At 47.9% G+C, this 27,707-nt stretch overlaps 1 protein-coding gene across 10 annotated transcripts in view; it reads left to right on the forward strand.

Annotated features, from left to right (window-relative positions):
• The window catches only part of LOC134557189 (homeobox protein Hox-A3), a 51,650-nt gene extending 26,186 nt beyond the window's left edge, over positions 1-25,464 (forward strand). For 3 of the 10 annotated variants that reach the window (XM_063409927.1, XM_063409947.1, XM_063409937.1), the window contains 5 exons: positions 32-221; positions 3,977-4,058; positions 15,270-15,858; positions 23,486-23,705; positions 24,408-25,450. In XM_063409927.1, coding sequence (XP_063265997.1) covers positions 15,387-15,858; positions 23,486-23,705; positions 24,408-25,140 — 1,425 coding nt within the window. In that variant the 5' untranslated portion in view covers positions 32-221; positions 3,977-4,058; positions 15,270-15,386 and the 3' untranslated portion in view covers positions 25,141-25,450. Of the gene's footprint in view, positions 1-31; positions 222-241; positions 4,059-6,419; positions 7,969-13,290; positions 13,381-15,269; positions 15,859-17,348; positions 23,706-24,385 lie in introns of those variants that run through there. The other 7 variants (XM_063409956.1, XM_063409976.1, XM_063410000.1 and 4 more) reach the window with 7 other exon arrangements.
• Positions 25,465-27,707: the final 2,243 nt, after the last annotated feature.

Raw genomic sequence — 27,707 nt, forward strand, 5'->3', positions numbered from 1 at the left:
CTACAATAAATACTTCTTTGTAATTCAACAGCGGTTCTGAAAGGCATTCTCTTGGAAAAGTCTGTGAAGACGCAAAGGATTTTCCTGGGGAAAAAAAAAAAAAAAGTGGTCATGTGTAAAGACACAGCATCTTGGCTGTCTGCTAAAAAAATGTACATTCTCTTGCTGGAGATTGAACTGCGGACTGCAAAATACCCCATGGCAGATTATCATCGTTTAAGGTAAATTCTCCTTCCCTCTCTTCCCCTTCTGCCTGTGCTGGGAGCAGAATGCTGCTCCCGAGCTGGGAGCCCTCTGTTCCCCGTCCAATACCTCCCATCTTTACAATAACTTCAAAAATTACATCGTTCTGTTTAAATTCTCGCATTGTGCTCCCTTTGCTAAGGCAACCAGGAGTTCACCGAGAGGACAAATTTTCTATCCCATTAATTGTTTTTTTTAGAGGAGCAGACTGACCCTTCAAACCCTTGACCTTTAAAGACAGTATTCTTTTTAATCCGGCACTTGGACCTAAATGTCTCTTCCCCCCTTCCTCTCTCTTGCTCTCCCGGTGTCTCACTCACGGATTTATCTGCTCTAGCCACAAAGGCGAGCACAGCTCGAAACGCTGGAAGTGGAAGTGTGTCAATATTTCAGAGAAAGACCAAATCACCTCAGAGTCAATTTGCTGTCAGCAGGGAACGCCACTCGGTTAACCCCGGCACCCACCTCCCCTCCACCCACCAAGAAAAATACTCCTCTTGGAAGATCCCCCTCCTCGTTTCTCCTGCAAGCTCTTGCTATACCTGGTGTTTCATTACAGGAGGAGCTGAACTGTGACAAGCGCCTTGTGGTATTTAATAACCAGGGCCATCCTGTATCGGGGGATTACGCAATGCTAGGATTTTTTTTTTTTTAAGATTTTCTTCTCTCTCTCTCTTTTTAAAATTTTTTTTAATTTTTTTTTTTCGCAGGGTGCTTGCAGTCCCAGGTCCTGTTGTCCTGTGTTTGTAAACGAGGAAGGGGTGGGGGGAGCCCTCACACCGGCGGAGCTCCTGACAGGCTTTGCAGTGAAGCTGCAGCTCTCCCCGGCCCCCGCCTGCCGCCGGGGCCGCGCCGGGGCAGCGCGGGCTCTCCCGCCGCTCCCGCACGCCGGCCCGGGGCGGGCGGGCGGCCGCGGGCCCCGCACGTCACGTCCCGGAGGAGGCGGAGGCTCCGGCCGTGCCGCAGCCTCGGGGCCCGGCCGGCCCGCGGCGGGGAGGGACCCGGCTGTCGCTCGGGGCTGTCCCCTCCCGCGGGGCTGCGCGGGGCCCGAGCCCGGCCCACGCGGGTCCCGGTGGGGTCTGGGCTCCCCGCGTGGGCAGGGGGAGCTCCGCGGCCGCCTCCCTCTGGCCCCGGGCAGCCCTGCTGGCTCCGCCCGGGCCCGCGGACAGGCAGCACTCACCCGTGCAGAACGGCCCGTGCAATGCGCCCCGATGCGCTCCCGACCCCCGGCAGCAGCGCGGAGCCCCCTCCCTGCTGCACACAGTGACGAGCTGGGCTCTACGGATTCATTTCGAGTGGGGGGGGGGCGCAGGGTGTGAAGCTGACCCAGCTCGCTGTGCAGAACGGGACAAACCCTTGCTAATAACGCCCCAGAGCTCTCCCTGGAAACTGAGGAGCTGTCAAAGGCAGTAGAGATTAGGGGACCCAAGTACGAGCATCCCTGCGCTCGCAGATAAAGGTGTTGCGTCTGTTCTGGGGGAGATATTGAAATTTTAATCTTTAGGGTCACGTGACTCATTAAATAATTAATGCAGATAGTCAGGAATGGATCTGTGGCCGTCAGTCCTCACTAGGAGTGATTCTCTGAGAAGTGAAACTCAACTCCTTATTACTGGAGTTTGTTTTTCTTTCTTTCTTTTTTTTTTTTTTTTTTTTCTTCCATTAAAAACCCCCCACCTGATTTATCTTGAAAGATTCTAAACTTCTTAAGCAAGCAATAGGGTCTGTTGGTAAGTAGGTAGTGTGTCTTTCTAGCTTGATGACTTTAATTGTTTGTGCTTGCTTTGTCTGCTGAGCATTTGCTTAACCAGTTTAATATTTAGAAATGTTAAATCTTTGTTTTAGCTGCCTTGTGGTCACATTACGGCTTTTGGTGATTAAGTGCTACGGAGGCAAACACACTTGATAATGTTCTAATTCACACTGTGGAAGGCTGGGTGCCACAGTGCAGGAGGACCTGCTTTGTTCAATTTTCCTGGCGTTAATAAATCACCGTCTCTTAATACATGGCCAAAAAAGCAATGGAAAGGCAGTGAGCATTGCAAAGGAAAAGTCATAGGCGAATTTCTCTATGACTCATTAGCCTGAACGATTTATGTACGAACTTAGAGTGCCGCAATGAATATTAGAGTTTGGGATAACAACAAATTAAAAAAAAAAAAATCACAGTTTTTGTAAAGTGCTTTATTGCTACTTAGCAACTCTTTTAAGAAGCAGCATACTTTGAAGGACCGTGGCAGTGTAAAATATGGTAGTGTGACCTAATAGCTCCAAAATAAATAACAGAAAGTCTCTGGCACCGTTTTCAGATACACGCTCCATATTTAACACGAGTGGGACAACCCAGTCACGACACGCTTGATCGATGATTATTGCTGTTTGTATCATGATTATTGATTAGGGATCAAAACGGCTAAGGTATGACTTGGAGCCTAAAATGCCAGGGGTTTCCCCTTGTGCTGGAGCCGAGTGGAAGGAAAGGTAGAGCTAAGAATAACCCCAGGAAGCAGCGCCCGGGCGCTGTGATTGTAGTTCGAACTTTCCATTTTCTTTTGTGTTTGCCAGTAGATTTTAACAGTCAGCGCCCGCAAATTTATGAGACAGCAATAAACAGTTTAGTAGGCTATTATTGCATCATTTTATGTAGACTGGAGTTCAACACCAAATTTAAAATTATTAGCTTAATTATGGAACTACTAAATTACCAAAGCAAAGTATCTGCTCGAAAAGTTCTCCCAAGACAGACTTAATATTTCCAGGGCTCAGATAACACCCTTCAGCAAGAACGGTGTTATTTAATTATTAGCATTTACATTTACTCTCGATTCTAACATGCGTTAGATGGGTTTTATTAGCAAGACTGAGTACAGGGGTATATTATTATATCTGACAAATTCATATGTAAAAGTGATTCAGTAAGTGGCATGCAAATGACCTGACTATTGTCTTTTTTGACTTAGCAATCTTGTTTATTTTAGGGGAAAAGAAGCAGCCCAGTTTTTTCCCCTTCGTCAATGGCTTTCAGTGATGTCGGTTTTTTCGTTGCTTTTTTTAAAAATTTGTTTGGTTTGTTTGGTTTGCTTGGCTTTTTCCTCTCTCTCGCTCTTTTTTTTTTTTTTTTTTCTTTTTTTTTTTTTCTTTTTTTTCTTTTTTTTCTTTATTTTAAGCGTTTGGGCCCGATCCCGCTTCACTGAGGTCAATTGTTAGTCGCTTTCTGAGCTTGTGGTGGCAGGATTGGGCCCCGGCTACCCGTTTGAATAAAAGCCCAACCACAGTACGCCCCGCATTTAAACTGGAACCCTTTCCGAGATTTATTCAGCAGAGATGAACACCACGACTTGTGTTTAATGTCTGTTCTTGATTAAATGATCCTAAACAAAGGTTTCCCAGAGGAAAATAAAGCAGACATTCATGTAACAAGAGTTAGGAATGACAATATTTCCAAACACTTGGAGACAGAAGGCATAGCTGTCTACGGGGAAAAAAAAAAAAAAAAAAAAAAAAAAAGGAAAAAACCCAACCAAAACAACTGCACGCTTTTATTTCTCAGCTCCCCGTGCTCTTCACCCGGGTGGGAATCCACGCTCCTCGCGGGAGCCCGAGCCCGCTCCATCCCCGCCCGCCCCTCTCCGAGCTCTCCCAGCGCACCCGGCAAAGCATGTCTTGCCAATGAAGGAGCAAAATACCTCCCCCTGCACTCCCCGGTAAGGCTCTGTTTGTTGCTTGTTTACAGGGAGCCCCGAAACGAAGCCACTCGGCCGGGGCGGTGGGAGAAGCTGGGAGCGCCTCAGCCCAACCCTGCGCAGCTGGAGGAGGTAAGAGCCGGGCAGCGGCCGCTGCTTTTGCGCCCGTGGCAGCTGTAAGAATGCGATTTGCCTGGTACCTGCATGAAGAAAAAGGCTGCCGGAATGAGATTTAGTTGTTGTTGCGATAAATATTTAACCTAGCTGGGATTTTTTTTCCTGGATTGACTCTATTCATCTTCCGTGGGTGGTGAATGCGCGTGTCTGGGCAGACAAAGAAGTGTACGGGACCTGAGTGATCGCCATCCTTATAAAGGCATTGGGGACAGGAAGGATGCAAAGTCATCTGAAGAGCGAAAGAGTTAGAGAATTTCTTTGTCCGTTCTTAGCTCTTTCCGAAATCAAAGGCAGCGGGCGAGGGAGAGAGGGTTGGAGCCAGTTCGGTGTTGAATGGCTGCTTATCGCGGCTTGTCCGTTCGCCTCCTCCTCGAGGAGTTCCGCAGCCAGTCCTGCAAACGAGAAGTGCACGTGGGGACGTTAGGAAACCTGATTTTTGTCTGCGTGCATACAACAGAATGGTTTGCGAATAAATTTCGGGTATTTGTCCGTCCTGGCCTGCTTTGCACCGAGTGGAGGTCGGTGTCTGGTGGTTCGGAGTTGCTGAAGTCCTTGATGTGCTTGCTCCTCTGGCAGGAGAAAAGAAATGCTTTCCAGAGTGACAAATTTTTTTTGTGGCGGCCGTCGAGAGGGGAGGATTACATAGAATTAGCTCAAACTCCTGCTAGATTTACCTGCTTCTTTTTGGATGTTGATGTACAATTAGTGTATTTTACTACCTTTTAAAAGCGGCCATAAATTACAGGACTACAAGGGCTCTTTGTGTTGGCTTAATGAGCTGCTTAAATCTTAACTACAAAAAGGCGCTGCAAATGTCTATTCACGCTGGTGTTCGGAAATTGAAAGCGAAAACACGGTACGAAGGAACCTTCCTCCGGTGGCAAGTACCCACAGCATTGCGGGCAGAGATATTTGGGATTCCTTAACTGACCCAACACCGGCAGACTCAGCTGACTCTGAGCAGAACTCCTCTCACAAGGGCACAGTCGATAAGGCTGCTCTTTTTATCTACTCGGGAATGATCAAAGACCAACTTTATCAGGCTCACGGATGTAGGTAAACAGCTCTGCGTCCCAGCAGATTGCAAATCTTTCGAGGTAGCGAGGAAATAAGTACTTATATCGTACGGATGATTCCCATTTCGTCCCCACATGGGAGTGATAGGCACACCTCTTACCAACTGGCGTAAAAGTAAACTTGAAGCACAGTAGAAATTCGAAATCTAATTATATTGAAGGTAACTTTAAATAGCATTAATGCCAAGAGTGGCTATTAATGCCAGAACAGGCACAAAGGGTCTTCCTTAATGAAGGCACGTTATGAACTCAGATCTATTTGTTGTTACTGAGGCTGAAATTTAGACTCAGCTCGAAGCCATGTGTATAAAGCACAGAAAAACCAGTAGCACACCTACTGATAAACTCCACATTTTTTTTCTACTAGAAACAGTCTTTCGGGTCTCCAAATCATCAAGGTAATAAAACACAACGTTAAGTGACCAGGAACAGGAATAAAGCAGTAAATGGGGTGGCGAGGGAAGTCTAGCGCCTGCGACTAGCAAGATCATTTGAATTTGCATCTGAAACCTCGTAATCACGCTACTACAGCAAAGAAAACTTTCTCCAAATTCGGCGGAAGGGAATAATTTTCAGCTGCAATTCAGGACAGCACAAAGTTAGGCAGACTCCCCCTTCTGCCTTCCCAAAGCACATTCTGTGAAAGGTATTCACACGTCAAGAAGTTACTTTTCTTAAGAATTAATTAGTTTCCCCACTATATACACCAAGTTAATTGTTAAACAGTAGTTTTAGGATTAACTTGACCATTAATACCAATAAAGATGTTCACAGAAACAGGGTTTTGAAGCCAATAGCCACAGCTAGCGTTAAGGCATTTCAGATGACTTATGATTGTGATTTATTGCTTTTGTAGTTTCTATTTGCTCAAGACTGTAACTTCTAAAGCCATCTTTCTACTTTTGACGCAAAGCAGTCGATAACTTTTTACAACAGCCCCAAGAAAGACTTGCTTTGCTTTTTTCAACATCTGCTCCAATCCCCATTAATTTCAGTTTCATTGTTGCAGAGGAACTTCTCTGTGTGTTTCTTCTATGGGATGTAAACGCACCAAGTTTAAAAGAGCTGTGAATCCATCTCAAGCGAATATCGGCCTTGGTTCACAATAAGTTTGAGCGCTGTGGAGTTACCAGGCATGCTTATTGTTACAGACGCGGGCACGTTGAGTGTGCCTAACTTTTTAAAAAGTCTGTAGTTTTTATTCCAGTTCCTAGTGCGGGATAATACATGTATACCCTGGTACTAGCTTAGTCACTTCCATATGAAAAATTGCGAAGTTTTCTCCTGCTGTAACGTCATGCTGACTTTGCTGCAATTGCCACTACTGTACGCTGTTACGAATGGGTTTACATTCCAGTGGCGCACTTATACAATCCAGGTGAGAGTATAATAAAGCTTGTCCATAGCACTAAAAGTCGTCTTTAAAAATAAAACTCCTTCCATTCTGTTCAATGAAGTGTAGGTGAAACAGTAAGAAGGGATATGTAGTTAGCTTCTTTGAGCTCACGGGAGATGGTGGAAAGATTTAGGCAAGGGTGTATACATGATCATGCACTACGCTAGAGTCACTGAACTGAACCAGGAGCACGTTAAAAGCGTGAACCATCTGATTTTCTTTGACTCCTTCCAGAAAAGTTGTGTGTGTGGAGGGTTTCTTTTGTTTGTTTAGCTTATTGTGTCAATAGCACAAGTTAAACAATCTTACAGGGAAGATGTGATGGGTTCACATATAGGCGAAGCTGCCTGCCTCACGGGCCACATACAACTTTGCTTTTTTCTTTTTTTCTTAATTTTTTCCCCTTAGGCAAAGAACTCCCCCTCCCCAATTTTTTTTTCCCAACGTTAGAAACCTATAATTTTGTGCATCACTCAAACTAGCTGTATAGGAAATGCGTAAGCACAGGTTTAACAGCAAGGTCCCAAAAGATTTTGCAAAATTCAGAGGCACGCCAGTGAAGGAAGGTGTATTCTTCATAGTGTGTTACGAGGACAAAAATCAACTAGCCTCTTAGAAGAGACCCTTTTTTGCCTTTGTCAGGTAATTATAGGTCTTTTTAGTTTCTACAGGAGCCCTGATGTAGCGTGTGGGAGTTGAGCAAGCCCTGGACAATGGCAGGGTAGAGGGAGCTGGGGGTGGGGGGAAGGATGGTAATCGTCCCGTTTAGAAGGGGGCTGGAAATAATAGCATTAAGATTTGGGCTTTCTTCGGGGCTTGCAGAGGACATGCGACGTGAAGCAGAGTGGCGGGCCTGGGGAGCAAACGCCGCTTAATTAGGCTAAGTATCAAAGTGCAGCGTTATAAGAATTCCTCTTACCTTCCAATGGGTTTTGTATAAAGAAATATTGGTGTGGGAGGAAAGAGAATCAGACCAATCTCCCCCATAGTCATCTGCATCTCTTAGACTTTTTCCCCCTCCCTTAAAACTCTTCTTTAACATATTGGGTTAAGGCTTTAAAAAGCGAAAGCTCGCTCTAAGAAACCCTGTTCCTTCAATGATTCTCTATTTCAAATAAAAGGATTTAAGTTGACGTATGACCACGTGAGCACATAATACAGCGCATTATTGTGGCATTTGGAGTGGAGACCCGGTCTGGCTCCGTCTGCGATTACGCTTTTCCAGTTTCTGTTCAGAGCAAGCACTGCTTTCTATTATTTTTTTTTTCTCCTGCCCCCATCCGTCCCCACAAGAGCTGGCCATTTCGCTGACAGCTTTCGTTCCTTATGGAAAGGTTATTGTCGAGCCGAGAGGACGAAATGCTTCGTTAGAAAGGATGGATTTTATTTTAAGGTATTTCCGTTGATTGTTCATTTATGTGGTGAGTTATTGCTGTTCGAGGCAAAGGTCAGTAGCAGAGGCTGGAGTGAGTGCGTGTGTGTGCGTGCGGGTGTGTGTGCACCCGGAGCCAGGCTGCTCTCCCCTTTGTTTCAATTTGCTGTGGTAAATATTCAACTCTATCCTTGCAGCGAGCAGAGCAGGCAGAGTTTGCTTCTTTATTTATTTTTCTCCATAGAGATCCCACATTGCTGTTGATGGCCAGCTGCCTCCGCTACAGCCCCTCGATTGCCATTTTACCATTATTTATGACCGGCCAGAGATTGGAAGCCTCTTTTATTGTCGTGTTTGAATATTTCGCCCCTTAATTTTATTCTAGTATTTTATTTGTGTGTTTGTGTGTTTATTTATTTATGTATTCGGGCAAGTCGGAGAAAACGATGTGGGGGGTGTGTGATGCTCCTCGGTCGGGGTCGTGCTCGAGCGTGCGGCCGCGGTTGTTGTTTTATGGGTGTTTGCTCGGCCGCTGCCGCTCCGTAAATCGATGACTGTGCGATCGTGCTGCCATTTTATTTATGATGCTTTAGTGGTACTTTGTTTACTGTGCGCCGAGCGCTGCATGAGTGCTCAGCTCTATGGCAAAGCTTCCCTTTCCCAAATGAGCCAAGGCGCTCCTCTTTATTTCTCCGCGGTGAGAAGGAACTGAACCAAGAGCCAGGCACGGCTTCTAACAATAAATCAGCCTTGAAAATGTGGGGGGTTATTCTGCCTCTCTGAACGGGGATCTGGGAAGACAGAATAAAAAGGAGGAGAGTGGAAAGTACCTTCTGGGAGAACATATACTAGCTCTAAATAAATATCCGTGCCGTGGCTTACCTAAATATAGATATGTCCATATATATAAATATGTAAGTATTTGCGTATACTTATCAATATGAATGCTAGATATAAATGCACTTTAAATAACAAAAATTAAAGATTACTTGGCTCTCCAAAGAGGGCAAGATGCTAAACGAAACCCTATTTCCCCGGTGTGCCCCGGCTTTGGGAAAGGTTGGAGCCCTGGGACTCGCTTTTCTCCAGTTCGCTCCATGCCTCTCGCTTATTCCTGTTGAGCCATTTTGTGTCCAGTTACGCGCTGTTTGCAATTGCTCGTCTTCTAAGGGGTCAGAAAGAGAGGGAAAGAGGGGGAAAAGTGAACGATGATAAAAACTCCGCTGAGAGCACACAAAAAATGGTTATTCCTACTCGGAGCTATTCGCGGCCATTCTGCAGAGACCTTCAGGGTGGTGTTTGGGATGGTCTTACGTTTTCCTGCTCTTTAAAGCGGCTCTCGAAGCAGAACTCACCCAAATAAATATTATTTCCCCTTCTCGCCACACTGAAGTACAGCCTCTCTTGAGCAAGGGAAGGAGAGCTCTTTTGCTCCCATTGTGTATCTAAAAGCCAAGGTTGGAGTTGCCGTATTTTGAAATGGGCCAAAATGTGCCTCAAAATTAAAATCCAAGCTTTAATTGCAGCTAAACTACTTGGCAGCCTTTCCTCTGATTTATGACCCAGTTTGGATGCATATTGACCCAGTTAAAACACTCATAAATAATACAGTCATGCTCTAGAGTTAAAGAAAGCAAGAAGAGTTCTGGAGGAAAGGGGGATTTCGGCGAGTTGTGTAAATAACTCCAGTCTGTTGAGCAAATAGCAAAGAGCGCTTTCCCTCCCTAGTGTTAGAAAATATAAACAACGATTTAGATTGACCACGTCTTGCTTCTATTGTCCAGTCCTTCTTTAATTCAGCTGATATCCCCTTCTAACTCTCCAACGACTTGGACAGGCACCACTTCCAGAACTGGCCCCCTTCTCCCACAACTCCCTGCCTTGCTATTTCATCTGTTAGAGATCCCCCAGAACCAGCCCTGAATTATGGTGCTGCCTGCTTCCATTTCGGGGCATCCAAGGACAAGGCGCTTTACAGGCATTATTTTATTCGGAAAATAGTAATTCGGTGGAGGTGGGGGGAGGAGAGGGGAGGGAGTGCCACAGAGCGGGACTCTTCGGGGAGAAAAGGCAGGTCATTCCTGACTCAGAAATCAGCCCCAAACACTGTCCGTCCCTCCCCGAGCTGAGCCCTATCTTTCTCCGCGGAATGGAGCAGAAAGAAAATATTCGGCCTCTGGGAGGGAAAGACAGATAAAAGCAGCGGGGATCTGTGCGTTGGGACACTTATCCCGACATCATAGGAGACATTAAAAAAAATAATCATCTTCTCATGTTTAAAATTACCTCTTTGGGGAGAGAGGGGGGGTGGGGAAATGGAACTAATTGGAGAAATCTCGCAAAATACTCTTTGCAGGCAGTAAGATGAATGGAAGAAACAATTCCGTATTCCTATGAACCGCTTCGGTTCTCACGATTAAAGTCCTTACACAGCCTTTCATTTTTAAAAAACCTCCCCCCGCTTCCCGTTCCCCGTTCTTAAATACAGACATTTAGTCAGAATATCCCGCTGGAGACGGCTCCCAAGTTGAAACGCGCTCCTGGGAAAAACTCGCCCGGCTGTCGGCAGGCCCCCCAAACCGGCAGGCTCCCCGGTGTCCGCAGGTTTCGGCAGTCCCCATCTTTCCTCTCCCTGTCCAAATCCTCCTCGCCAGTCTGGGGGGCTTCGTCGGGGCGCAGCGCTGCCTCTCAGTATTTGCCCGGGCAAGTGGGCGAATGGCAGATCAGCAGTTTCAGAAGAAAGTGTGGGGTTGATTATTGACTAAAAGACTTTTTTTTTTTCTTTTTTTTTTCCTTCCAAAGCAACATTCACAGGATTGTTTGAAGCAAAACGCATACGAAGGATTTTTGCCTCTTCTCTCCTCCTACGCTGGCCGCTTCCCCTTTCATGTGGTGCCTTCTCACTTATGCCATAAGGAGCAAGTGTTTTCTGTTTTAGTGCTCTGTTTACAGCTTTGGTGCACGAAGTCATAAATCTTGCATAGCCATAAATGACAAAAACCATTGGTATGCGTAAGAGGCCACCCCAGCCTTATAGTGCTTTTTATTTCTCGCTTCCCCCTCGCTTTGTTTGTGTTTGAAGATGACGCTGGGTTCCCTCGTGCTTTAAACGGACTAGTTATATTTATAATGCCTTAATTAACGAAGTAACGTCAAGTTTACACCTAGATTTTATTCGCAGGCTCTGCTTCATGCACAGAGCCCGGAGAGCCCCGCTACCGTCCGCCAGACGGGCGGGATCCGCAACTTTGTTTAAGTTCTCATTTGCACGATGGCTGCCGTGTTGCAGGGAACTGGGGGTACGCCACCACCCCCGAACCCCGCGGAGCTGAGGGAAGAGGCGAGCGCCTTCCCCAGCTGTGCCGGGGAAGGAAGGCGAAGGCGAGGGCGAGCAGTGAGGCGCCGGACCCGCGTCCACGCGAGGCTCCCGCCCACGGGTCCCCACGGGGTGCTGCGGGCACCCCGACCCGTCTGTGCAGCACATGTGTGTGCCTGAGCGCCTCTGTGCCCGTCCCGGGCGCTGGGGATATTTGAGGGGGGCAGGGGGGTGTCTGTGTGTACATCTGTGTGTGTGTGCGCTCACGCATGCATGAGTTAATAATTAGTAACTCTAATGATTTCCAGCGTGGCTCTGAAAGCATTGCCCAGAGCGGGGATCCTGGTGGGCTTCGGTTGGCTCTCCGGACCCAGCCCTGGCTCTGCGGGCTTTGCTCCCCTCTCCGGGACTCAGCCGGGGTTGTGCGGTGCTCCCGGCCGTGGGGAGCGGTAGAGGGGCTATTCTGCAGCTGCCCCCCAAGCCCACCGGTAAGAGGGACAAACTCAAACCCCCACAGCAGCACCCTGGAGCCTGGTGAGAGCGACCCTTTGTGAGCGCCGTTTGTCTTCATTAGCATAATTTTCCTGGACTTCGGTGACGCCCGGGTGCGGGGGGGCCGCACTCCTTCACTGCCGTGCTCCTGCGCTCCCTCCCCAGCCCCCACCCTGCCCCATGCTTCCCCAGGAGGCCGCCTTTCTTTCTTCCTTCCTTGTTTTTTTTTTTAATATTTTCCTTTTTTTCCTCTATCCGACTCCCCCCCCCCCCTCCTCCTCCTTCCCTCTCTCTCCTTCCCTTCCCAGAGCAGCCCTGGGAAACATCTCGGTCCTCCGTGCCCCGCACAGGGGGAGCCGGCTCGGGGTGGGGTGCGCAGCCTGAAGCGCCAGGGGAGCGGGGCGGGCGGCGTGCGGAGCCGCAGACCCCATCCCGTGCGGGGCAGGACTGCCCCTCCCGGCCGGGGGGTGCCGGCCGCGGATGAGCTGAGCCGGTGCCCACCCCGCGGACACAGGGATCGAGCTGGGGCAGACAGCCCCTGCTCTCTGGGTTGTGTCGCCTCCAAAAAAAAAAAAAAAAGAAAAAAAAAAAAAAAAAAAAGAGAGAGAGAGAGAGCATGCTGGCTTCCGCCTCAGTCGTCAGAAGTTAAGGTAAGCAGGCCACAAATACGCTGCTATCAGTCGTGAATGGCGGAGTTTATGTCCCAGTGATTTATGACCGTAGACTTAAATGTCGGTTCAAGAAGAGTTCACAAGCTGGGGCTTCCTTCCAGGCAGTGACTGATACCCTTACACTTCGTGTTCAGGCAGCTCTCTCTCCTCTCTTCCCCCCACCCCCCACCTTCCCTCAACTTTGTCTTTATCTTTCAGGAAATCTTTCAGGGGGGCTGCCTGGTTTTTCGTCCTAGAGTCAGAGTTTGGGGCTCGGTTGGGAGTTACAGGGTAAAGATCTGCTGTAATCGGAAAGGGGGAAAGCGCAGTGAAGGAGAGGATAGGAGGGAGCTGAGGTGGGGAGTGGGGGAAACCAAGCGGACTTGCCTCCCCAAGCAACTTTCATCTGCTGTTTCTGGGCTGTCTGGGTGGGGGGAGAGAAGTTGGTAAAGTGCAGAGCCGTGTATTGCACAAACCGAGATGGAGCCGATAAAACAGGCATTGGAAAGATTGGGGGCCCGTTTGTGTTTGTAAGAGCTGCCTTTTTGTCTTCGAAGGGGAGAGGAGAGCTCTTCCCATCCCAGACACTGGCTGGGGTGGTAAATCCACCTCCTCTCCCCTTTCCCGTTAGGACGCTGTCGTGATCGTTGTCGCTCTTAATCCCGCTATTCCCACTTTCTCCTGGAATGACCGGGAGCTCCTCAGTTACCCCTCCTTCTCTATAACTTTGTAGGAAGTGATTAACTTGGCCAGCCCAAACGCGGGATCTGATTTTTGGTTTTGGTGGGTTTTTTGGGTTTTTTTTTTCTTTTTAAAACTTGCTGGCAGACGGCCGAAGTTCCAATAATATTTTGCCTTCCAAGTAAAGTTGCCTATTGTCTGCAGGCCGGCAGCTACGGGAGCAGCGCACCCCGCATCCTCGCTCCGCGCTGCGCGTCCTGCCAGCGCCAAAAACTTCACAGCGGCCGAAGGAAGGTGAAATATTTGGTGTCGCGGTCATGAAAGGCGGGTGCCTTTGTGAAATCACCGCTGGCTGATTGTTTCCTCCTTCTCCTCTGGTAGTGGTGTCTGTAGCCTCTCTTTCAAAGGAATTGAGAAAAATCACACCAGGCTTCGATAGCACAGGGAAGGAGAGGCGAGGAGCTGGAAATTGTGTACGCGCCTCAGATCTCTATCAGCTTATTAGCTTAATAGCATCCAAAGAGCTTGATTAGTGCAATAACAGGGTAACCGCCCTGCTGTAGGTGTGTTACCTTCATTTTGTTACGATCTAACAAAGGGAATACTGTTTTCTAAGAACTTGTATAACTTGAAAGGCGTAGAATGAGCTCGTTTGGTGCTTGTGTTGTGTAAGGCTTTTCGCCCCTAAGCATTTGTTCTCGTTAGATGTTTTGGGGGAGAAATATCCAGCTGCTCAAGTACAGGGAGGGTGGTAAAAGGAAAGAGACCCTTCTGATCTGAAAGGACGTGGTTATTTGCCAGCAAGGGGCTAGGGGGACTGTGAGGAACACACTTCTTGTTTCTGAGAACAATGTGAGTGTTTGCGGAAACACCTCCTAGATCGGAGGTTAGGCACAGGTCTCCTCTCTCATTAATACGGGCGATTCTTTAATTGGTTATTTTCAGGCAGGTGACGAGTAGACTCTAATTTCGGGGGGGATGGGGAATCCCAGAAAGAAAGGCGGATGGGTGACCAAAAAAAAAAAAAAAAAAAAAAAGGAGGTGGGGGGATGGGGGGAAGGGATTCGCCCGGGCAGGAGAAGCATTCTCTGAGTTTGTGTCCACCCTCTCCCCAGCCAAGTGACCCTCATACATCAAATTACATAGCAGTTTCCAAGACAGAACCTATTATCGCTAAGTTGGAAGGAAAGTTCAAGCCGTGGTCATGGAGATGAACGCTGGTTTTTCAGGTTTCTGGTGTGTTTTTTTTCCCCAATCCATCATGTTTTAACAGGTAGGATCTGGCTGATTCCACGAAAAGTTAGTGTCTTGAAAATAACTGCTGAAACAAACAAACCAATGACTGCCCCTGCTGGCCTCTCTGAAGGGGCTTTGCGCGGCTCAAGTTGAAGCTCCAGACCCACTCGCGAGTGGGAGGCAGGCTCGGGAGCTCCGTGGAGCGGCCCAAGCCGCGCTCAGGACCGAGAGGGAGCCGCTGCGGGCGGCGGGCGGGGCTCGCCGGGGCAGAAACCACTGCTGCCAGGGTGCGCGACCTGGGCGGCTCGGGGCGGTGTGCGGGCACGGAGGGGAGAAGGTGCTGGCTTCGTTTATTTTCCTATCGAACATTTCATTGACAAGCCAAAATCCATCACTTGGGATCGGGGTGTTTAAATATCCCTGCCTAGGAAACCTTTCCACCCCACTCCTGCCCCCTGCCACACGCAGACAGGAACCATCTCATATATTTCTTTAAAGTTTTATGAAGAGCAGTACTCAGGAGAGAAATGCTAAAAATAAAACAACGCTGGTTAAAGGAGAGGGTTTGATCTTAGGGCTGGACTGAGGTAATAGCCCGGCCCCTTTGCATTACGGATTCTTCGATCACCCTTATCTCAGAGACTGGTATTAAAAAAGCCTCTTGGTGATAAACGATCAAGCCGCTTGCTCTGTTCCTTAAGAAGAAAGAAATATATATAAAAAAACAAACCTAGAAAGCCTCTATCCGGGTGCAGCAAAACACATATTTGTAGCTGCCAGTAAATCCAGGCAGCTTTTATATCGAAATGCTCCACGCCTGAGGCCAAGTCATGCTGCTAAATATTGCTGACCACTTTTTCTTTTATGGCTTTCATGTCACTTAGCTATTGAAAGTAAGATGGATTTGTACCATTTCTTCACCCTGCTCTGCTCTCCCCACACCCCAGGTCTGCCCAGAGAGGCCATTGGAGGAAGAGCGCCACGTGACAGAGGGGTGCCAATGTTATTCTCCAAGGGTGTCAAGACCCTGTCAGTTTGCGAAATAAATATTGGGAAACAACGAAATGCAAAAAGCGACCTACTACGACAGCTCTGCAATCTATGGTGCCTACCCCTACCAAGGAGCAAATGGTTTCACTTATAATGCGAGTCAGCAGCAATATCCTCCATCTTCATCACTTGTGGAAACTGAGTACCACCGCCCCGCGTGCTCTCTCCAGTCCCCTGGCAGCTCTGTGTCCCACCACAAGGCCAATGACATCAGTGAGAGTTGCATGAGGACCCTCCCCAGCCAGACTCTGCAGCCCCCCAGCCTTGCTGACCCACAGGCTCCACCGCAGCCACCTCCAGCCCAGCAGTCACAACCTCCACCTCCGTCCTCCACCTCACCATCTCAAAATGCCAGCAGCAACCCTGCCCCGGCCAACCCCACCAAGAGTCCAGCTCTTAACTCACCCACCGTGTCCAAACAGATATTCCCATGGATGAAAGAGTCTCGGCAAAACACAAAGCAGAAAAACAGCAGTTCCAGTTCAGGTATGAAACGTGCTCCCCCCCTCCCCGGGTATTCCTGGGCTGGCTATGCATCCGGTGGGGAGGAGGGCCGTCTTACCCACGTCCACTTCTGGGAGGGGAGGGTGGGGGCTTTTTTACCCTCTAAGTTGACCCCATGAAACTTTTGGAAAGACTTGCCATCACTCAGCTTATTCACTGAAGGGAGCTCAGAGAAAAAACCCACCCCATAAAAAACTTTCCCAGCCTTGCAGAATGAGTTTGAACTGACTTTGCTTCCTAGTGGCAGAACCACTTGTGCCCTCCAGCATCTATCACATTTCTTAGGTAATCCTCCCTTCAGTAAATCATGTCAGTGTGGAGCAGCCCAGGCCTTAAGCCAGAGGCTTGCCCCGAGTACTTTGTTGGCATGGTGCTGTTAGATTAATAAGACAGTGACCTATCTCTGCTGAAGTGTAACGGGAATAAAATAGCTCATAATCATGTGCAGGCAGGATCAATGCCCTGCATGCAGCCAGAACCTCTTCCTATTTTAATAAGCTGATTGGCAAAATTACAAGCCTGGTAAACAAAAATCATTCTGGAGTGCTATAAACTTCAGCCCATAAAACATTATTTGAGGGATGGAAGTGTATATCAACAGTTTTATTACTCAAGGAAACCCAAAGTGATAACACCAGTGCTAGCTCCAAAGCCCAGAAGTCAGGCTTATTCTGACTTCTTCCTCTTTTTCACTTAAATGTGCCTTGGAAATAGAGTTCAAAACTTTAGCAAATGTTTTGCCAGTCTGCTTTTTAAAGCTGTGGTAACACTGCTGTTTACAGCCTTCCATATAATGTATTTTTTTTTATTAAAAAGCAACAATATTTAAATATATCTCTATGCCTACATGCAAGCCTAGCTACAGTATGTTCTTCTTCATATATACTTCCCAATCACTACCATATGTTCATGTTATATACCAGATATGATGAAAAAAATCCACTACACTGACAATTCTATATTTATATTTTAAAATGTTGTATTGTAGATACCTGATTTTCAGGCATTTGTAGCTGATGTATATATCTATATACACACACACATATATATATGGGTTTTCAGAAAAGAGGGCTTTAGGTCTTTACAGTAATGGAGAGCAGGTAGTTCTTGAAGACCCTGATCCCAGTATGTCAGCAGAGCCACAGAGTTCACTTTCAGAGTTTCTAAACCTCACTGTGTTTCCCTGAACCTTCCTCGCTCCTCTTTACCAAGCTCAAGATATGTTGCATGCTGTCATTCTTAAGGAAAGCAAGTGTAATCATACAGTGACATGCTGAGGTGAAGGAACTCTTTAGAGGCTTGGAGCTTGGCTCAGCTGAGCTCATGCCGTGGGGGAGTACTCGCTGCATGCGTGGGCACCCCTCTTGACTTTGGGAGCTGAACTCTCCAGGTGCTGGTGTTGTTGGCCATTTTCTCATGTTTCCATGTGTAGGTTCGCCATGCTGATTGTGTTCTTTGTGTGATTTACATAGGTGAGAGTTGTGCTGGTGATAAAAGCCCTCCAGGGCAAGCCTCCTCTAAGCGAGCCCGTACAGCTTACACAAGTGCCCAGCTGGTAGAACTGGAAAAGGAGTTCCACTTCAATAGGTACCTTTGCAGGCCGCGAAGGGTAGAAATGGCTAATTTGCTCAATCTCACAGAAAGACAGATCAAAATCTGGTTTCAAAATCGCAGAATGAAATACAAAAAGGATCAAAAGGGAAAGGGTATGATGACCTCTTCAGGAGGACAGTCCCCAAGCAGAAGCCCCGTCCCTCCAGCTGCTGGGGGATATTTAAACTCTATGCATTCTTTAGTAAACAGTGTCCCCTACGAGCCCCAGTCGCCTCCACCATTTAACAAGCCTCATCAAAACACCTATGGCATCCCTGCATCATACACTGCTCCTCTTAATAACTGCCCACCTCCTCAGAAGAGATACACGGGGACAGCAGCTGTGACTCCTGAATATGATACTCATCCTCTTCAAGGCAACGGTTATGGGAATCCACATATACAGGGAAGCCCCGTCTATGTAGGGGGCAACTACGTGGAGACCATGACCAATTCTGGGCCTTCCATCTTTGGTCTAACTCATCTCCCTCATCCTCCCTCTGCCAACATGGACTACAGCGGGGCTGGGCCAATGGCCAACAATCACCACCATGGACCTTGTGATCCACATCCAACATACACAGACCTTACCGCTCACCATCCTTCTCAGGGAAGAATTCAGGAAGCGCCCAAACTCACTCATCTGTAAGAGACAGGAGTCGCTAAGAGGAACAACAAGCCCCCAAGTTTTGGAAAGTACTCATCCCTTCCCTTCTCTCTCCTCCCCCAAACATGTGCTCTCCCCTTCCCTCCTCGTTTCTTTTGTTCGTTTTGGTTTGTTCCGTTTCCTTTCGTAAAAGCGTTTTCTAGTTTATGTGACGTAGCAATATTTGTTGCTTGAATTGCTCTATAGTTTCACTAGTGGATATTTATCTTCTTGAACTGTAGCCTTGTGTCTCACTTTGGGAGTATGCAGAGGCTTTATACTTTACCTTCTACACTTTTATCAAAACAGGGTATATGAACAAATTTTCTATAAAAGGAATTCTTAAATGTGAATTTGTTCGTACATGATTGATCCCACGGGGAAGCAATTTTTTTTATTGCACTTCTTTTAAATAGCAAGAAAGACATCAAAAGCGCTTGGACAGGGACTTCCTGGACAATTATTGATACGTGTAAGTCTTTCAATGTGTGTATGCTGGTGAACATTCAGATTTATTTATATTTTTTTTTCGCAAACATTGAATAATCTAAGTGTTTAAAATTTTATTTATCCCCATTTGTTCATATTTATATATATATAAAATATCTGTACCCTGAATATTCAGGAGGCCATATATTAGATGGCATATCGGCACGTGTTAGAAATACCATTTGAAAGGAAACTATTAACTCCTTTTATTAAAAATAGTGATAATAATGATGATGACGATGCAATAAAATCTGGGACAAAAGACCATGGTTTGAATACTTTATGCTCGTAACATCCAGCTAGGCAAAAGGTGTGTGAAGCTGAAAAGGCTAGATTTGTTTTGAAAGTTATACATTCCTTGCTGCTCACGTTCTGGAAAAAAAAATAAAGTTTTTATTCTGAATAATAAAGAGTTAAGAACATGTTCTTTGAAGCGCAGGGGAACGCAGAGCCCTTCATGACGTGGAGAGCTAGGAAACTCGTCTGTAAACTTACACGAGGATCTGCTCACCCGAAGGGCCCCGCGACACCTTTTCAGCATTTCATAGGCAGGGAGAGAGATTTTTCTTTTCCCTTCTCTCTGTCTATTTTTTTTCCCTTTCCTCCAGCAGGGTTTCAGGGCCCGCGGCCGCCGCCCCCTCCCGCAGGCGCTGCGCGGTGCCCGGCGGGCGCGGCTCGCCCCCTCCGGCGGGTCCGGGGGGACCGGCCCCGGAGGACAGCCCGGGCTGGGCCTACACGCGTGTGTGGGAAGCACGGGCACCGGAGCTCGGGATGGAGCCCCGCGTCGGTGCGGGCGCCGGGGGCCTCCTGGTCGCTGGGCTGGCGCCCTGGGCCGGGCGGCGGAGGCTGCGGAGCCCGGCAAGCACTGGGGAGCAGGGTGGGAGAGCAGGGTCTGGCAGAACCGCGAGCGCGCTGGGGAGTGGATGCGCCCACTGCTGCTCCTTCCACTCGCTACCCCCGCCGTTTCCCCCTTTTCCTTTAAGAAGTGGGTTTTTCCTTTTCCTTTCCCTATTTCCCCCCCTTCCCCCCCCCCTCGAATAATTTTTTAAAATCTATTTTACTGATTTCATTCTTGCTGGGCAGCCTTTCCTCCCAGGGCAGCCTGAGGGTGTGGGGGAGGGGAGCCTTGTGTTCCTTTTCTTCCCCGGGGGTGTGGATGTGTGTGCGGGTGTGTGTTTGTGTCGGAGGGGGGGACACGGTACTGTAGAGGGGCGACGGTCCCGGCCCCAAACGGGCACCCGTAGGGTCCCAATCGGCTCGAGGGAGAATGGAGAAACCCGCGAGCTTGTGCTTAAATCCGATTTTTCTTCCTTTCAGAGGAAATGTCCGTAATTTTTAGATTGAAACTTGAAAGATAAATCAAAACGGACCTTAATAGACTAGGTAAAATATACCCCTGCACGTTTATAAAGACATATTCCTATGCTGTGTAGATAATAACGCACGCTGTTCACCATCTGTATCTTTTAGAGCACAGAAAAAAAATGTCGCCATTTTGGTCTCATGCTGAAATATTATTAATCTTTGGGCTTTACCTTGTTCCCAGAACCATCCTTGCCTGATGCTGAAACATTGTCATGCATCCGTGAATCTATATAGAGCTTTTCTGCATAAATAGATAAAGCATGCCCAGTCAAAGAAAAGGATAGCAAATAGATTTATACCGTGCTGTTTATTGTATATATAGACATGTAACGTGGAAGGAAAGGCTATGTAGGCTAATATTTTCCCCTGGAACCTGATTATTACCTAATACAGACCAGCGACTGCTTATTACTTTTGTAGGCGAAGGAAGCATTTTTGCAACATTGCAAGAAAATGCTCGTTTCAAAGGAGCGCCGGTATAAAATTCAAGCCGCCCCCCCGCCCCCGCCCCAGCTCTCGGATCAGTTAGGTTAGATATAACAAAAGGTAACGGTACAGTCACGATACTTACTGCGTGGTTCCTTTAGCACCACGAATTACATTTAGGAAAATGTTCAAATAGAAGGAAGTTGGCGTTTCACTCCCCTCCCACCCCTAAGAAAGAAAAATACAGGCGATTTTCCCCCCTTCTTTCCATAAATCGTATTCAGTCCTCTCTTCAGAGCCTGTCGGTTGCAAATAAGAATTTCTAATTTTGCATTTAAGTTTCGTCCGATTAAAAGATCCCCCTGGAGGCAGCAGTAACTGATTTTCTCAAGAATTTCGGGTCCTTTCTGTAAAGGTTTTGTTCCAGGTGGTTTTTGTATTAGACTGACCACAAGAAACAAATGTGCAGAATAGAGACACCCACACAGGTTTTACTCACAAAGCCTGGTTAAAGTCCAAACCTCTCTCTTTATTATTTGTCATCCTGCTCTTAATCCAAATATTTTCCAGAGGGGAAAAAAAAAAAAAAAAGAAATCAGAGAAAAGAAAAGAAAACCTAGGCACCAAGAAGCAAAATAAAACCGGACTTTTCCCACAAGCAGCCCAGTCCTCTGCCAGCATATTTTAAAAGCAGATTTTTTCCTTGTTTACTTGCGTTTCTTGCTCTGCCTCTTTTCACGGCCACATTTGATCTTGGAAAGAGCAAGAAGCTTTAAATGTGTTCTTAAGGGCCAGTAGCTGTCAAACCTTTTGGCGGCCAAGATTGATCGCGGGCAGACACCACCAGAGCTTTGTTTGGACTAAAAGCAAGAAAATTAAACCCCTTGCATTTTCCAACAGCATCGATATTTGTAAGGCATCCCTTTTGAGGGATTAAATGACAAGTCTCGTTCTATATTTTATTTAAACAAGCAACCACCAAAAAGCCCATTTAAAGCCTCTCGGCCCCTCCCCTCCCCCTCTCTCCAATGCCTTCGCAGATATGCTATATCTTGTGGGTGCATTAACTTAAAACCGATTTTTAAAATGCACTTCGGTCAGACGCAGACTGGTCCACTGAGTGCTTGGGGTCTTGTTCTCTATTTTTTCTCCCCCTTGTATTTTTTTTTAATTTTTTTTTTTAAATATAATTAAGAAGACGGTTGCAGACCCCTGTTTGGCAACTCCGAAAATAAAGCGAGACGGCTCCTCATCGCTCTGGCGATGGTTTCTGGCTCCTGGAGGACGCGGAGAGCTGATCGGAAGCGCCTTCCCCCCGGCCCCCGGAGCACCCACCCCGCCTCGCACCCCGGGCTCCGCGGGCGAGCAAGCCCCGTCCGGGCTGTCTAGGGCGGCTATGACCATAGGATTCATCGGGTTGGTGATTGTGGCCACCATTGTCATCACTCTCCCTTGTCGCCTCAGTATGGTTGGAAAATTACGCCAAAAGCATCCAAATTCGGGACTTGCCTCGACCTGGCGGGGGTGACTGGAGGCGGCGGCGCCAAGAGCCAAGCATCGGAGGCGAGTGCCGTCTCTCAAGCCAGAACCCCGCAGCATTTTCGCTCTGCCTGGCCCCTCGAAAACAAACCCGCTACCAGCCCATATATTTCCTGGTAATCGAAAATACTCACCAGACCCAGCCTACTACGGTTATTAAGCAAATTATGCCAGCAGACGGGAGTATCGTTTGCAAGCTAAGGCACGGGATATATACTTTTTTTAAAAGAGGCAACAGCCAGACGCGTTTGCAGCCTCGCGATTTGGCTCTCCCAGAGAGGTTTTCCTAGGGTTATGTGTTACGGTCCAATCCCGGAAAGCCAACTGGAGAGGGAAGTCATGAAGCGCCAGGACTGCTGCCTATGTGACTCTTCCCCTCGAAGCAAGGTTGCTGAGGAAGATCCTGATAAACAATGGCTCAGCACCGGCGACCGATTGTTCTCCGTACTGTACACCCGATAGCCACCAAAAAATAAGAGGAAAAAAAAAAAAAAAAAAAAAAAGGAGGAAAAGAGGAAAAAAGAAAGTAAGGAAAAAAAAATCAAACAAGAACACAAAGCCAAACAAACAAACAAAAATACAAAGGAGCCCATTGAGGCTGAGTCGGGAAGGAGAAACTACTTTTGGAGGAAGTGCTATTCCTAGGAAAAAATCAAGACCCTCTGCTTCAGACTCTTGCCTGGGTGCAACTTCTTATGCGGGGGCCTGACGGTGTCAAAACTTTGAAGATTAATGGATTACTTTGTTAATGACTCAAGGCGTCAGATTGAGGTGCTTAAATGATTTGTGAGGTGCAAAGCGTTTTCCTGACAGTCCCAAACAATGAGAGAAGAGTGTGCGGGTGGATGGGAGGAAGGCAGCAGGCTGCAGGACAAGCAGACACACACACACACACACAGAGGCACACACACACACTCGCAGCCTCTCTCACAAACATATCCACGCACACGCACCCTCCTCCCCACCCCTGATCATTTCAGATTAGGACGCCAAGGGGATAGATACTCGAGATATCATTTCCCCCTTTTAAAAAAAGTGTAAATAAAGCCTTTCTGGCCCCCAATGAGGCGTTCCTTCCCGACTTTTTTGGATCAATCAAACAGACAGTGGCTTCTTTTGATTAAAGCCCAAATTGTCATTGGGCAGAGGCAATCATGTGACAGCCAATTCGGTCCAATTTCAACCTTGTCTCCATGAATTCAATAGTTTAATAGTAGCACGGTCCCCATACGGCTGTAATCAGTGAATTAGAAAAAAAACACCCCACCAGCGATCTTCTATGCTATATTTTTTTTCTCCTCTCTCTCCTTTTTCCTGGGCCTTCCCCTCCCCCCGAGGCCCCTGAATCCGAGGGAACTTTTTCTCCGCGGGGGCTGCCAGTTGAAGGCCATGAATTTCGCATTTGAGCGAGAGATCGGTTTTATCAATAGCCAGCCATCGCTTGCTGAGTGCCTGACATCTTTTCCCCCTGTCGGTGATACATTTCAAAGTTCATCAATCAAGAACTCGACGCTTTCACACTCGACACTGATTCCTCCTCCTTTCGAGCAGACCATCCCCAGCCTGAACCCCGGCAGCCACCCTCGCCACAGCGGCGGCGGTCGCCCCAAGGCGAGCCCCCGCGGCCGCAGCGGCAGCCCGGGCCCCGCCGGCGCCCCGCCGCCCCCGGAGTACCCCTGGATGAAAGAGAAAAAGGCGTCCAAGCGATCCGCGCTGCCGCCCGCCTCGGCCTCCGCCTCAGCCGCTGGACCTGCTTGCCTCAGCCACAAAGGTCAGTCCAAAGACGTGCCGCCAGCCCCGCCGGGCCGCGATTTTGGCTCCCCGCATCCCCCCGGCTTCGCGGGGGGACCAGGCGGAGGGCGGGCGGGCGGGAAGGACGGAGCTGGCGGGGCTCGATGGAAATCCAAACTTTCCCCAAACTTGCCTAATGCGGGATGATTTATTTGAGTTGGAGCTGACCTCTCTTGTCTCGCCGTCCTAGAGTTAGGATATTTGACAGTAATGAAGAGTGATAGATTGCTCCCGCTCAGCTAAGCAGCTGATGCATTAATTATAAATTGCGGTATGGCTAATATAAAGTTTGCTCTGGTGTGGGGAGGTTGGGGAGCTGGAGGCAGCGATTTGGCGGAGGTGGCCGAGGGGCACGCAGCACCGGGCGCTCAGCAGTGCAACACAATGGGTTTACTGCATCCAAAGGCGGCCATTTTGTTGCAGTTGCTATTTTATGCTATATGGACATATAGATATAGACACATACACGCAGAGAGAGCACTCCCCCCCACCCCCCCGGGATGCGAGGTGCTGGGGTGCTGAAATTCAATCCGTGCATTTGTCTGTTTTGTATGTGTGTCCGTGTGTCTTTGCTTTCGCTGTTCTGGCGGTGATGCTTTGGGGTGCGTGTGGTGGTGGTGTTTTTCTTTTTTTTTTTTTTTTTTCTTTCTTTTTTAACAGACCCCCTTGAAATCCCCGATAGCGGCAGCGGTGGATCTAGGCGCCTGAGGACGGCTTACACCAACACCCAGCTTTTGGAGCTAGAGAAAGAATTTCATTTCAACAAGTATCTCTGTAGACCAAGGAGGGTTGAGATTGCAGCCTTGCTGGATCTGACTGAAAGGCAAGTCAAAGTCTGGTTCCAGAACAGGAGGATGAAGCACAAGAGACAGACCCAGTGCAAGGAGAATCAAAACAGCGAGGGGAAATTTAAGAACTTAGAGGATCCCGAAAAAACGGTGGACGAGGAAGAAGAGGAGGAAGAGGAGAAATCCCTCTTCGAGCAAGCCCTCAGCAACGTCTCCGGCGCTCTCCTGGAGCGGGAAGGCTACGCTTTCCAGCAGAATGCCCTCTCCCAGCAGCAGGCGCAGAATGCGCACAATGGCGAATCCCAAACTTTCCCCGTTTCGCCTTTAACGAGCAATGAGAAAAATCTGAAACATTTTCAACATCAGTCACCCACTGTTCAAAACTGCCTCTCAACAATGGCCCAGAACTGTGCAGCTGGCCTGAACAATGACAGTCCTGAGGCCCTAGATGTCCCTTCTTTACAGGACTTTACCGTTTTCTCCGCAGATTCCTGCCTACAGCTTTCAGATGCAGTTTCTCCCAGTTTGCCGGGATCTCTGGACAGTCCCGTAGATATCTCTGCTGACAGTTTTGACTTTTTTACAGACACGCTCACCACAATTGACTTGCAGCATCTGAATTACTAAGAAATTAAAGACGTCCTCTCCAAGGGTCCTGCTTTCTCCACCTTATTATTTTTTATTTTTTTCCCCCAGTGAATTAATTTTATTTCCCCCCTCCCTTTCCCTCTTCAGTATTTTCTGTTTGTTACTTCCCTCTGATATGCCATTTTTGCCGTTTCTTACGAAGTTTTAGTTGTGTTCGATTTTAACCTAGCCACATTCTAGGTCCTTCTATGAAAGCAATATATGAGGTCTGTAAGAAAGTGATCATATAGGAATGTATCTTCACTTTCTTTTTATTTTTGTATTACATTAGGATGCGTTGTCATAAGTATTTTTGGTAGAATAAATTCTTGTTTGCTACAAGGAGCTTTCTCTTTTTTCTTTCTCTTTCTCCTCTCTTTCTCTCTGCTTTCAAGATGGATAACATGACGGGTATCTGTCCCCATCCCTTCCGCTATTAATTTACTAATAATCAAAATCCAACGTTCTAACAACGAGCTCTTGCCTTTTGGCAATTTAGGACATTGTTTAGAGAGGAAAAATTAGTTCATTTTCCTTATTATAGGGATTCTCACAAGGGAAGGAAAAACCAACTAAAGAAATTAAAACCGTTCACAGGTTTGATGGAGATTTGTTCCTTTTAATGCATACATGTGGCATCTTATCTCTGTGAGGATACAAAGCGTGGAATCCTGAGCTGTAACAAAAGCATGAACGATGACTTTCTCTGTTACAGGCGAACGTAAGAAAGACTCAGTAAGATAAGCGTCTCCTGCAGAAACCAGCCTGTTAAATGAACGAAATGAAAGGCGCTTTTTTTTTTTTTTTTTTTTTTTTTTTTTTTTTTTTAATCATCTTGTGTTTCTAGAAAGTAGTGCTTAGCAGCCAGCAAGATATTTAAGAAAACGTATCTTTAAAAAATATCAGAGCTCCCAAAGAATGTGGCTGGTCACTTCTCATGTGCAGAGTAATCCAAGAAATCAGCCCTAGGAGGAGAGGAAATGGAGAAGTTAGTGCCTGTGAAATCAAAAGGGTGGCAGAAATGCAGGGGGAAGAAAAAAGTATTTAGGGAGGAACCGGCCACTACACTCCATCCTTCTCGGGGGCGGTGCGGGGGCAGACCCAAAGATATTTTCTGTGTAAGCCTTCTTGAGAGGTGAAAGACTGATAACGAAAAGGGGAAACTCTGACTTTAAAGTTACCATTTCCTTGGGCTCCCCACTCCAGCAGAAGCTGGAGGCGGCAAAGATGGGCTTTCAGAAATCTCCACCAAACTGCCTGCCACCCGGCGTTGCCACAGCCCAAAGCGGAGGGTGAGCCCCGTCCTTCGGGCTATAACCGAGCAACAGATGCCAGCGGGGCTCTGCCGCTCCGGGGCCGCGGGATCCCATTCCGGACGGGCACGTCCGCAGCTCCTTGCGAGCCAGTGAGTGCGAGGGGGTGCATTACACAAGCGAGCGGGCTTGGGTGGGGGGTTGCGAGGGGGCTCTGCTGTCCGTCCATGCGAGCGGTGCTGTCTCCCAGCCCTGTAACAAGCTGTGGAGCTGGGATGCGTGGGTTATAGCTGGAAGGGCTGAACGCAATTCTTCCGAAAGTCATAAATCAAACTCTTTCTATGAATGAGAATGTCATCAAAGAGATCAATTGCAGGAACACATTCACAAATAAAAATCCTCTTACGTATTTGCTGGGGCTGGGGATCCCCGTCTAAAACCATTAAGTGAGAAGGCGTTTAGTCATAATTCACTTTTATTGCTCTTTTAAAACAACAGCTTGGCTGAGCTGCGGGCGCGGTGAAACCTCGGCCTTGGTTCTCCTCCTTCCCTCTGTTCCAGCCATGTCCCTGCGGAAAGCGAGCAGCCTCACCGGCATTTTCTCTCCTCTGCCACTGGGTTAAATTGGACCGCAACGTGCATGCAAGGGTTGGGGTTTCTTTTGTGCCCAGATTTCCGGATGCTGACAACGCTTAAAGAAAACCAAAAGTAAACAAACCAAAAAACACCCTAAATATTAAAACAAACCTCCTCCCCCCCCAGAAGAAAAACCTTCAAACAAACAAACAAAAAAACCCCACCCAACCAAAACCCAGAAAAATCAAACAAAAAGAAAAAAACTAAAAGGAAAAAGGAAACATGCCACAAGGTTTAAACTTCTCACAAACTCAATTTAAATAAATGGGGGGATTCAGCAAGCAGGAGCCGCCTCCGAGGCTCCGGGTGAACTCTGGGGCCACAGCAGGAGCACACTCCCACGGAAAATCCTAAAGAGCCAGGATCGCCCCCTCAGCCTCAGTTCCGTGGCAGGAAACGCGGAGCGGAGCCGCGGAGGGGCGCGGAGGGGCCGGGATGGCCCCAGGGCACGGGGAAGGGGCAGGAGCTCCCCCTCGCCTGCCGCGGAGGAGGGAGGGTGTGGGGTGTGTTCCTCCTCTGCTCCGACCCTTCTCATGAGGTTGCCCCCATGCTTAGTGCGGGCAGCAAAACCCGAAAGCCCTGCCAGAGAGACAATGCGACAAGAGACAATGGCACCCAAAAGGCGAAGAAAAAAAGGATTTCAGGATGTTGGAGACTGTAAGAAAAGTGATTCGTCGG

This window comes from Prinia subflava, chromosome 1 (genome assembly GCF_021018805.1).
Source record: "Prinia subflava isolate CZ2003 ecotype Zambia chromosome 1, Cam_Psub_1.2, whole genome shotgun sequence".
Taxonomy (NCBI): Eukaryota; Metazoa; Chordata; class Aves; order Passeriformes; family Cisticolidae; genus Prinia; species Prinia subflava.